The following is a 12,869-nucleotide window of genomic DNA, read 5'->3' as shown; positions in this document are numbered from 1 at the left end:
AGAACACCCTCCTATTCTCCTTAACTTTTAGTTTTCCTTCATCATGTACCTACATAATTATTTCCTATTTCATTTTTATCTCTGATAAACTTGTTCGTTTGCCAGGATCTGAAGCATGGTGGCCACCCAAAAAACAATGATGAATTTTGTCTAGCCAAATATGCAGAGGAAAAAGTGTAAATGCATTTTTTCTGGAGAAGATCTCAAGTTGTGTTTGCTCTGTAAAAAAAAAGAATGGTGTGATAGGATTTTTTCAGTGCACTAATTCTGAGCAGAAAACAGGCAAGAGAAGGCATTAAATCTTGTCTTTTTCTGAGAATATAATGTGCGAAAAAGTTCCAGAAAGTACTTCATGGAGTGTGATGAAAAGATAGGTAAACATCAACAATAGCAGTGCCATATCTTAGAGAATCTATATCAATTACAATGACAAAAAAGAGGAAATATATCATCAGCAATAATAATCTATTAGGTCTAAAAACCTAATTTACCTGCAAAATTTGGGTTATTGAGGAAATTTTGTTTCACAGAGGTTGTCACACTAAGCTCTACACCTGAAATCAGCATCTCTATATGTGCACCAAAAAAAAGTTATTATAATAGAATCATTTTCCAATACATTCAGAACTCACAAAAAAGTCTATGTAGTGAAAAAAGTACTTTCTACAGGTTTTCACTCCAGGAAGAGTAAAGGTAAGTTTCAATAAGCTCCTGTTCCATCATAAATTTCCTCAGTTAATTATTATGGCTTGTGATTCTACAACAATCACCTGAATTAGAGCACACATATTTACTGTAGCCTTTTGTGATCTTACATATAAAATTAAAAGGACCAAACAGGGAGTACTACAAAGCTTTACTTCAATACCAGCACCTGAAGCAAAAAAATTAAAATGTTACTGCACAGGGAAGCTAATGATGCCTGCACCATATAAAGTGTGGAATCTCCAACTCTCCCTCAGTTCCTGTGCACTGAAATCAAGACAAATTCTGAATTCAGAATAGGTAAGACAATGAACTAAAAAAGAGTGTTTCACATCTAAATTAAAAACTTACATAAAAAGCTAACCACCCCTTTTTTAAGCTAAGACAAGGAGGCAGCATGGTGGTTACAAACCAGAAAGGAGGGCTGAAAGTCCTCACTATCTGTTCTCAGATATCATCACTTTGCATGTACTCTGTAATGATGTAAGAATGATCTTTTAGGAAAGAGGTTATAGTATTTTTAAGGGGAGACTCCTTACAGAGAGATCAAGTTTACATCAAGTTAATCCTCCCACCCATACCATTAACTATGCATCTGATTGTAGCTCCTCCACAATCACCTTCAAGACAGTTGGGCAGTTTAAACCAAATTTGTTGCTGGTGGAATTTCATAATAATGACTACCAGAGAGGCAACAAACTTGCTATAGTCTATAAACTGAAGGAAAAATCATGAGCTCAAATGTAAACACCGCAGTCAATCTGTAAGAACTTATAAGAAGATGGTGTCTTGTTCATAGGCTTAAGTGAGCACTCACAACTACTGTATGTATCAACTGGATAGACTTTTTTCAACTATTATCCCCTGATATATAAGTAATTAATCACAGTTTCTTATTTTCAACTATTCTTATAAATTAATTAGAATACTACACAAAGAAATTTTACAAGTTAGAAATATTTAAGAATACATCTTACAGGGCTTTAATCATTTCTTCTTGCATCTTCTGCAGTGAATCAAGTAACAGAGGAAGTGTAGTATCATAATATTGGTGCTGATGTAATTGTGCTCCTTTCAGTGCCAACACATACTGGTTATGCAACATATGAAGTTTCATAGTGGCTTTTTCACACCGATCTTTGGCTTTCTCTGTCTCCTTTCCTGAGAGAAAACAAAACAAAATGGTGATTTAAAAAGTATACAGGCCTACAGATGACACACCTGCTAAATTTATGTCAGGTTTGCCCCTTTATCTGCAGTAATTTTCAAGGTACTTCTCTGAGGAAGGTAAAATCCAACCACTTCCAGATAATTAGTAAGATCAAATGTCTAGGTTTTCTAGTTAATAAACTTCATAAGAAAAAAAAGGTTATTTTCTTTGAGCAGAAACGTAAGAATTTCTTATCTAAAAGTATATAAAAACCGTAAGTATAAAAAAAATACCATATCAACAAGAAAGAAATCTCGGATACATTATTATCTCAAAGCTTTTCTTTTATTTGCAAAATCATATTTTTAGAAGAGAATGTGATGTCCTCCTATAATAGATGCACTAAAAATGTATTATTTTTTGGTATTCAAGCATTCCTATTGCTACCTATAATCCTAATAAAGCAATGATGCAGTCAGTCTACACATGAGCAGCTGAACCCTCACAGTTACTCCTGCTCAAAATGGGCAGCTTCTCTCCTACACCTTAACATTCCCCTATCCTGATCAGGATTGGCTCTACAGACTCAGCTTTGCACCACTGAGACTGGAATTCCTCAAGTTCAAGCTGACAGGACCAGCTGAGAGTTGAAATGCAGAGCTACAAGGTACTTCATGAGGTCCCCTATTCCATTTTTTGCCAGAGTAACTGCACACCTATGTAAAGAATGTTATCAACACTTTTTCCACCACAAATCCAAAATGCAGCCACGCAACAGCTACTGAGAAGAAAATAACCGTAACCACAACAGACACATAAGCTTTTAATGACATCCTTGTGGTCTTCCTGATATTTACAAAGTATCTCATTACTTTTTCAGGAACTAAGAACATTTTAAATTAATCTCATATCTGCAAATATCAAGCAAGAGTCACAAGTACCTGCACAGATAAACATATGCTATCTAAAGCAATCTCATTCAGACCACTGCATTTCTTAGAAATTTAAAATAATTTATGTAAGTAAAAACACGTCTACTACCCAGCACAAAGCAGCGGAGAAAAAAGAAAATGTAAGCATTCATAGCTAAGTGGCAAAACAGCTGCTTGAAAGCAGACCTTGAAGAGCTGTGTCATATAAAGAATACACAAGGGACTGTGAACTTAAATAAATCAAAACAGAGCAACATTAAAGGCACACTAAAAAAAAGTTGAGGGAAAACCAGTAACAAATCCTCTTTCATATACAATGGAGTCGGCAACCTTGTCAGAAAAAGTAAACAACAGTCACCATATAAAAGGAGCTGGTACAAGAAAAGATTTTTTTTTCCTTCTGTGATCACTACCTCAGACCTTCAGAGATTTCCAGGATGAAATATTACTTCGCGAAAGAGTCAAAGAATCTCTTTTTTCTAAGCTATCAGAAAAAGAGGTTGTTGAGAATAAATGAAATGAGAACAAATTATGAGGACTGGATGGTGCTTAGCTTTGAAACTTCAAAGGTACTTGAGAAAGTTTTAGCTAAAATATTATGATTAGTTTATACAGGAGGAAGTAGGCACTCAATGGAGAATCCCAGGAGCATCAGCTGGACTCTGACAGATGAGGTGATGAAGATGATGATGATGATGAAGATGCTGTCTGAAAGTAGCAAACAGGGAAACCAAATGTGAAGAACTGGAATAAAAGCTGTTATAGTTTGACACCAGCCAAATGCCAGGCACCCACGAAAGCTGCTCACCCACCCTCCCCTGCTACAGCTGGACAGAGGGAAAATAATTTAATGAATAATAGAGATGGGCAAAGAGAAAATAATTTAATGAAGGGTTCATGAGTTAAGGAAGGGGAGAAAACACTCCAAGGGCAAAACAGGTTCAACTTAAAGGTACAAGGTGAATTTATTACTAACAAAATCAGGGGAGGATAACGAGAAGTCAAACAAACCCTTAAATACACCTCTGTTCCCCCATCCCCTCCCTTCTTCCCTCCAACAGCACAGGGAGACAGGGCATGGGGGTTTTGGTCAGTTCATCACCTGAGGGGTTCTTCCACTCCTCCAGGAGAGGAGTCCTTCCCCTGGGAGGCCATGGGGTCCCTCCCATAGGAGACAGCTCTCCATGAACTTCTCCAGTGTGGGTCCGCTCTCACAAACAACAGCCATACTGCAGCTGCTGCAGCATGAACTCCCACCATGGGCAGACACTCCTCCCAAAACTGCTGTGGCATGGATCACTCTTTCCATGGGGTGCAGTCCTCCAAGGCCAGGCTGCTCCAGCCTGGAAGCAAGGGCCCTCTCTTCACTGGGTCTCCTACTGGATCACAGCCTCCTCCAGGCATCCATCCGCTCCAGCATGGGCACCTCCCCCATGGGCTGCAGGTGGATCTCTGCATTCCCTGTGCACCCAGGGGCTGCAGGGGCACAGCTGCTTCACCATGGTCTTCACCACAGCCTGCAGAGGAATCTCGGCTCCAATGCCTGGAGCACTTCCTCCCCCTCCTTCTCCACTGACCTTGGTGTCTCCATGCTGTTTTCCCTCCTCCTCTTCTCTGTGTAAGAAAAAACTGTGTCCCCTTTGTTTTGATTTTCTTCTTAAATATGTCATCACAGAGGTGTTACCAACCTCTCTAATTGGCCCAGCTTTGGCCAGCAGCATGTCCATCTTCAGAGCCATCAGGGATTGGCTCTGCCAGACATAGTGGAAGCTTCTGGCAGCTTCCCACAGGAGCCACCTCTGTGGCCCCCCCACTACCAAAACCAGGCCATCCAAAAACAACACAAAAAGCTTGAGAGGTACTGATTAAAGCAACAGTAAATTATAGAGTGAATATTTAGAGAGGTGCACATGGGTAACGAACTATTCCAGTTTAATAATCCAAATGCACACAGAAATGAGATCTTGGGGTCAGTACAGCAAGGTTGATGGAAATATAAACTCAGTGTTCAGCAGTTCAACGTTATTTAGCAAAGGAGTAGACTGGGTTGTTATGCTACTGATTCAATCCACCTAAAAGTATGCAATCTGTTGACCTCAAGGAGAATATATCTGACGTGCAAAAGGATTAGAAAAGGGCATTACCATCAGAAAGGTGGGAAACAAGACAAACACCGGAAGAGTTACTACAGTGAAGGGTCCCAAACCACTAGGAGTCTGAGGAGGAATGCGTAAGAACAGACACAGTTAACAGATTTGCACAACCACTTTCAATGTAAAAACCATATATTTTATGGCATTATATGGAAAGAGTAAAAAAAAAGACCTTCTTCAATGAGCACACAGCTAACCTATGTATTCTTCTGGTAAAAGTTATCATAAGCAAAAAAAAAAAGAAATTTATATGGTTTAACAGTGAAGGGACAAGTATATGCAAAATAAAAATAAAGGGAAAAAAATCCTGAAGAGTTACTAAGAAACAGGACAGCACTTCTGACTTGGAACTCCCTAGGTAACAAATTACCGTGAAGCCAAAGCAAGTTTCTATCAGTTTGTACTGTCCTATGGCTCTCTAGACACTTGCTACTTCACACCACTGTCAGCTACATTTCAAACACAGATTAATAAAAATCACCTTAAAAGGATATTATGTCTTTCATTTAATTGAAAACAATCCAACTGCTGACCTAATTTTGTACATGGAAGGTACAGATTTCTTACATTACAATTTATCTGAGTTACTGTGTACAACAAAGACAAAGCACATCTCCAGAGCTGTCACCAGAGAAGAATTTTTCATGCAGGTATGAATGAAACACTCCACTTTAAAAATTTCTGTAGAACTGTTTTGGAGAGATAACATTCACAAGGCTATCTTAAACTTTAGCCAGACATAGCAGGTTTTGTCTTTGGCAAACCATCTAAACTTATGTTTCATACGGAGACTAATTTCCCCCCTGCCAAAAAAACCCCACAGTATTTATTTCTAAATGAAATGTAGACAATTTATAAGGGAAAAAATAATCCAATACATCAGAATAACATCCCAGAAGTTAAATACACCCAAATATGCATGTCTGACATCAGCACAACAACATAACAGGAGGGTAAAATCCTATTTTCCTTTCTGCCTTAGGAACTATATTCCTCTTGTATATAGATTATTCCTGACCAGAAAACCTCAACTAATTTCAGAGTATCATACATACTTTTTTCAAATACAGTAGGTTACAGAGTCTGGTCATCTTCAGAGTAAAACATAAACACCATAAGGTCTTTCTGGAGAAGGAAAGCTATGTGGAGCATGGGGAAATACTGGAAGGTGACTGAAGACAGTTTGGAAGGGAAGGGAAGGGAACAGGTCATGTTCAGGTCATGTACAGTAGAGGATGAAGACTGGATGAAAAAGGAGAGGACAAAGCTGTTGGAAGCCAAGGCTGAAATGTTTTGCTTGCCAGTCCATAGTGAGACACGCTGTTCAGGAAGCCAGAAGAGTCAGGCAAGGTCGTAGCAGAGGCAAAACTGCTGCATTATTTTTTGGGTTATTCTGCGTTTGGCTATTCATACTCAAGTATGCCCTGGATCAAATATTCTGAAATTATCTCCATATGTCGTAGTTTAAGAGCTACAAGTTTTCTATGCATGTGTTTAAAAGACCTTCCTCATCAGTTTTCAGCTTATGAAATATTAGCACATCTGAAATCATACCATGTACCGTCAGTATGGGCTTGTGACCTGTGAACTGCAGCAAACCACCTTCAACAGCAAACTAAACTGAAAATTTACACTAAAATTATCCAATCCCCATAACTCACAATTTAGTAATACTATATCTCCTTCAGAAACCTCATTAGCATCTAAACTACCTGATTTTCCCATCTGTTTTAAGGACTAAGCACCTTTGCTACACATTATTCCTCCAAAGAACACCTCAACTAATTGTGACATAAATCAAATTACCATATTCACTCAACTTTAAAATAGAGCCTTGGATCTATATTTAATTCAGGGTACACAGTTACAGTATTATTTTCATACTGTAATTTATTTTTTAAAGTAGCAAAATGCAGTGAAGCAGCAGACACAGTTGTTCTACATGTCAATTAGCACAGAGGAAAACATCCAATTTTCTTTATCTCTACAATGAATTTCATAAATAGATATAATTATAATTCTACTGCCATCAGCTGTTGACAACACTGTTTAATGTTAATAGAAACTGATGGGTATACAATATGTCACACCATAAACTGTACTGTGAAGCTTGTAAAATTCAATTATGAAAGTTTTATATTTACAAAGAAAAGGCTGGCATTCTTTTTCACTCATTATGGAGTCTAGCATTCCAATTTCTAATAGAAACTCATTTAAGATTTTACTGCATAGAGTACAACACAGCCATCCAGGAAAATAATGTTTTAGTCTATTTTCAATTAAAAGACAGATTTGCCAATCCGAAGTTCTTGAAATCATAATTATTAGACTCTTATGGCCTAATAATCACCTAAAATAGAAGAAAAAATACTGGATGGGACAATAAACTGAGAAAAATTTCAGCTCATAATGTTCACTTCATCTTTTTTTAAATCAGCATCAATGTACAGTGCAAATGCTTCAGGGAAGCTGATCTTAAGGAAATAAACACTGCAGACAGAGAAAGTTTTCACACATATTTTGGCTTTAAAATAAATAATTATGCCAGTGAGCTCAGGTTTTTCCCCTCTTTCCCAGGTTTTCCAACTTCTTCCAGCTAGACCTTCATTCCAAAGTGATGACAGAGTATTCACAAAAGACTCAACAGAGATCATTATAAAGGTTTAGCTCACAACAGACAAACTAAATTTCTAGATTTATAGCCCCTGGTACTGAAATGTGACCTTTGGCTTCAGCACACAGTGAACACCATCCCATGTAGACACGCCCATGACACAGTATTACACAAGGCCAGTTTTTGACAATTAATTTAATTTATTTTCAAAAGGATCCAATGCCACATCTGATGTCATAATACATGGTTACATCTCTCCAACAGAAACAGAGTGAAAAACCTTAAATATGCTAAAATTGTGGGAACAGACAAACAAAATGAAAAACAGGACAAGGTGACTATTTACACAAATAACAAGAAGGAAGGAAGTCTTTATACGTAAATAAAACTGTGGCTAACAATCCACAGAAACTGAGAACTAAAACATATGCCAGGAGCATAACCATCTCTTGTAGTTCAGGCACTGCAAAAAGCAAATCCACCCAAATTTCTGGGTATAGGTAAGTACAGGGAAGAGCAGCAAAGGCAAGGTCATAAGAAATGTGGGCAGCAATGACACTGCCAGGGGAAACCTGGACGGTACCAAAAGTGACTAAAGAGTTCTAGGGGCAGACATGAAAAGCACAAGGGATCCTCCTTAATCCTGCTACGGAAGAGAAAAGGTGCAAGGGGAGCACTGACAATCCAGGCTGGTAAGTAGCTGCAGAACCAGTGTCAGCCACATGGGTCTGTATTCGACAACCACGGGACCCTTTTTGCAGACCATCATCTGCTTGAAAGATAGGAAGCCCCTTCCTAAGCAGAGTAAAAGTATTTTTGTCAGTAAGATGGCTGACCTCATTAGGAGAGCTTTAAACCAGTAACTACACAGGATGGAGAGGGTGACCCACAGTCCTGAGGAGGGAGACTGCTAAGGAAAGGGCACAGTAAGATGGGAAGGGATCAATCACTAAGAAAACAAAACAGGAGGTGCAGGTGGGCAAGAAGATCCCTGCAAAGCACCAATGTGAGAAGTCCCAGTAATCCTTTCCAGGACCTCAACATGCTGGCATGACATGCCTGTGTATTCCTGCATGCAGTGTGGGTGATAAATGTGGTGAGTTGGGTGTCTGTGTGCAGCTGTAGGACCAGGATGCTGTCAGGATCACAGAGGCAGAACCAGAGCTATGCAACTTAGAGTTCAGACTCCTGGGGAAAAGCAGTCAAGGAAGTCAAGGAGAGAATTGCTCTTTACATGAGAGAGCAGCTGGAGTGCATGGAGCACTGTCTCAAGATGGATGAGGGGTGACAAAGGAGTGACCCTGTGGGTTAGGATTAAGGAGGGAACAGATGAGGTCCCACAGAACACTAACCATCTTAGCTCTGGATTAAAATCTCACTAAGTATCACATTATTTGATTTCAGAAAATTTTTAAATGGAAAAAGAGGAGAGAATCAGAGCTTTTGCTGGGTTTTTTTTTGCTATTTTTTTTAAGGAAGTAACAATCTTCCCCTGAATAAGTATGGAAATCTTGAGCATGTAATAATTTTTAAGACAGAAAAAACTTTCTTCTTCAGTTTGATTTAGAAACTTTGATTTTTGTAAATACCAGCACTAAACTATAAAGCTGTCAATGCATTTAGTGATCTACAATGCATTTCCCATTCTTTATGACTGCAGTTTTTCAATAATTTTCCAGAACTGCATTTCTTTCCATCTACACATTTTTTCTGCATTTTCAACAACACAGACCATTTCTGAGGGTTTTGCTGTCTTTACATTTGTTTATCAATACCAAAAGTCCAATACAGTCAATTCCTTATTTATTTCAACTTTGGAGACTCACCTTTTCACAGAGCAATATTTAATAGTGCCTGGAAAAGAACACTCCATTACATTATTTGCTTACATTATAGTACCAAACACACTGAACACATTCTTTACACTCATGAATGAGATGGCCATGGCTTTCAAGTAGCTCTTTTTCTAGAAACATATTTTTTTAATACAGTAAAATATTTTTACATTAGAGAATCATAAAACTTAACCCAGCTACTCCACAGACTGAAACTGCAGTGGGACAGGGTTTTTATCTCAATTGAATTTTAGTATGGACTAAGCACTTAAATTAAAGCAAGTAATTTAAAAGCCTAGATATGGTGGGGAAAAAAAAGACTACTTTTATACATCAAATCAATGTAACAATGTATACTTATGTAAATTGATTCTCAATACAGTACATTACACAACTTACAGTTAGTTCTTGAGAAAAAAATAATTGCACCCTGCTTTTGGAGGCAACCCTCTAATTTCTCCAGTTCTACTTCCTCATAGTTTGTTCAATTTCCCAGATTTTTATTGTGCAATAGGAAAGATACAGGTTGTAGAAATTGCTCTGTAATTGATTGCTCTGTATTACCCACTTAACTGACTTTAGAACCTTCCTGATCCAAATTAATTAAATTCCATGTTTCATGCTATAATGCTAGAAACATCTAAATACCATAGGTGATTATGAAAATCATTTCCTCACACAACAGTTCTTATTGATCTAAAAAACAACCACCAGTGACATGACTTTTGAATCATTTGGACTCCCATATACTGAGCCCGCTTCACTTCCCTAGAGCTAGGCTAGGATATTCCAATTGGAAGGGACCTACGAGAATTACAAAGTTAAACTGCCTAATCAATTCAGGGCTAGCAAAAAACTAAAGCATGTTTTGGAGGGCATTGTCCAAATGTCTGCTAAACACTGACACCCACCTCTCTGGGCAGCCTGTTCCAATGTTCAAACACTCTCTCAATGAATGAATGTTTCTTAATGTCAAGTCTGAACATCCCCTGGCATGGCTGTGAGCCCTTCCCATGTGTCCTGTCCCTGGATCCCCGGGAACAGAGATCAGCACCTCCCTCCCTCTCCACTTCCCCTCCCCAGGAAGCTGCAGAGAGCAGTGAGGTCACTCCTCAGCCTCCTTTTCTCCAAAATGGACAAACCCCAACTCCTCAGCTGCTCCTCACTAGACAGCCCTTCCAGCCCTTCCACCAGCTCCATTGCCCTCCTCTGGGTGCATCCCAGTGCCTTCACATCCTTCCTCAAGTGTGAGACCCAGAACTGCTCTCAGTGCTCCAGGTGAGGCCTCACAAACACTAAATACAGAAGACTGTCCCCGCTGCTGACTCTCTGGTTGTGCTGTGTTTGATACACCCCAGATGACATCTGTCAGCAGGCTGGGAGTAGAGTGGGCCATTCACCAGCACAACAGGTCTCCTTCTGCAGGGGTGCTCTCCAGCCACTCCGCTCCCAATTTAGACTTTTAAATATTCCTATCTACAAAGCAATTTTTATGCAAACTGCTGCCACTAAACTAGGACAGCTTTGACTGTCAGTGTCTGGAAACATGCTCAGAAATTTAGTGGGTGACCAGCCTTATCATCATTCTGCAAAACAAGAGATGCAAAGAGAGTGGTCTCAATTAACACAAATTTTACAACACCATAATCCCAAAGACAGACAGAAACAAGATAGGATCTTCACCTTCAATCTCAAAGGTCTTTTTCCCTTTTATGTCTTGCAAGATTGTTACATTAATGTGTTTCTTCAACAAGTAAAATCACTTACTCCTTTCTCCACTCAGCCAGTTTCTGAGAAGAGGATAGGTTTCTCCCAATTATTACTTGACAAATTAATGATTGAAAATAAGAAATAGTTTTGTAATGGGAAAAAAAAAAACCCAAAACTATTTGTGAATATTTAAAGAGTTCAAATTTACAGAATACCACATCTAAACTTCTGAGTAAAGAATCAGTTCACCAAAGCTATTAGCGTAATCTTAAGTAACATAGCATAAAAATGGCAAACATGAATGTTCTATCTTTTGAACTGCTGTCAGATACTGTCAGGGCAAGCTATTAAGCACCTCTAGCCAATTCTCAGTCCTGTGCCTGCTGGTCTGTGAGGAAAGCACCTCCTGGTGCTGCATGTCTGTGTTAAGAGGAAACAGTATGTCCAAGCTGGTCTCACACTCCATAAGAAATCACCACAATCTCTTTGCACTCCCTGGGGTTTCCTGCTCTAGAAGCTTTATTTTACACAGAAAAAACAATCCTACCCCTTCAAGCAAAAGTACTGGTAGAAGTGTGTTGAAACACTTGCAGTAGAGCATTAATTTTAAATCTATGCAGGCTGCTGGCCTCTGTGAGTAAAACAAGACCAGTTCAGCCAGTGTTACTTGTTTTGTCTTAACAATATGAGAGTTTCAGTCAAAGCTAAGCTTAAAAAAAAATCTTACTAGGAGCTTCCCTCATTGCAGCAACAACTCCCGGCAACACATATCACCAGGAAATGTAGCCTATAATAACAATTTTAAAGGCATCTGAGAATGAATTCACCAGGCACCTAGTAAGTATTTTCTGACCACTTGGCTATTACAAAGAATAGTAATTTGATTTAATGAAAGCTTTCTAACAGCTCCCTTATTTATCACAGATGTTGAGCTTATGCTGCTGTGAAACTTCAGTATGTGCCACAGAAGTCACATCAGTTCTGAAGTATTAAATCACCTGAGTTGCAGAGAAAACATTCTTACAGCAGAAGCAATGTAGTATAATGCGGTAGATGTACACTTCATATTTCTAGGCTCCTCTAAATCACAATGTTGTCAGGGAACACAAGCCTAGAGAAATCTAGTGAAATATTCTTTATGTTGCTGTAGCAGCATAAAATGAAATTATGATATTAAATACTTAGAATCCATGTATTTTTCCCTTACTGCTTATTTCAGACCCACTGTGTCACGTAAGAGCACTGCAAAATACTTTCTACATTCAATCAGTAATGAACCAGGAATAAGACTATAATAAACACCTGTAATTAATGTATTTACACAAAAACTGTCATTTTTCTAAAGAGTATGTTGTATTAAAATTCAGTATGAACCTCCCAAAGCTACACTGGCTCTGTTCCAACTTGCAGTATTTGAGCAACCCTTTCAACATCTAACACCAAAATTAGCTACAAAACAGATGCTAAATTTTATTGATGCACTTCAAGTTTTTTTAAAAACCTGTAATGAACTGAGTAAATTATTGTTTCATGTTATCATTGTTTTCTTATTTATATAGGAGTAAGTAAGGCTTAGTCAAAAGTTTCAAGGATGAAAATATTTGAAACCCCTACAGATACACTAAACTATACTTAGAGATGCACAATCCTGCAGAAACAAAAATAATTGTGCAAACAGCAAACTTAAGTGGAAGCAGTTACTGGTCCAACAAATGAGATTCAAAATGTAATGAAATATCACACTTGATATCTACAGTTGTCCTACGGTCT

General features: G+C 38.4%; 1 protein-coding gene across 2 annotated transcripts in view; it reads right to left on the bottom strand.

Moving 5' to 3' along the window:
- Nucleotides 1-12,869, bottom strand: part of FER (FER tyrosine kinase) — a 155,801-nt gene that overhangs the window by 117,041 nt on the left and 25,891 nt on the right. For both annotated transcript variants that reach the window (XM_036402568.2, XM_054518197.1), the window contains exon 6: nucleotides 1,683-1,866. In XM_036402568.2, the coding sequence (XP_036258461.1) occupies nucleotides 1,683-1,866 (184 nt within the window). The remainder of the gene's footprint in view (nucleotides 1-1,682; nucleotides 1,867-12,869) is intronic.

This window comes from Molothrus ater, assembly GCF_012460135.2.
Source record: "Molothrus ater isolate BHLD 08-10-18 breed brown headed cowbird chromosome Z unlocalized genomic scaffold, BPBGC_Mater_1.1 matZ_random_MA35, whole genome shotgun sequence".
Classification (NCBI taxonomy): Eukaryota; Metazoa; Chordata; class Aves; order Passeriformes; family Icteridae; genus Molothrus; species Molothrus ater.
Note: the sequence above shows the minus strand (reverse complement) of the source record. Positions and strands in the feature narration are given on the sequence as shown.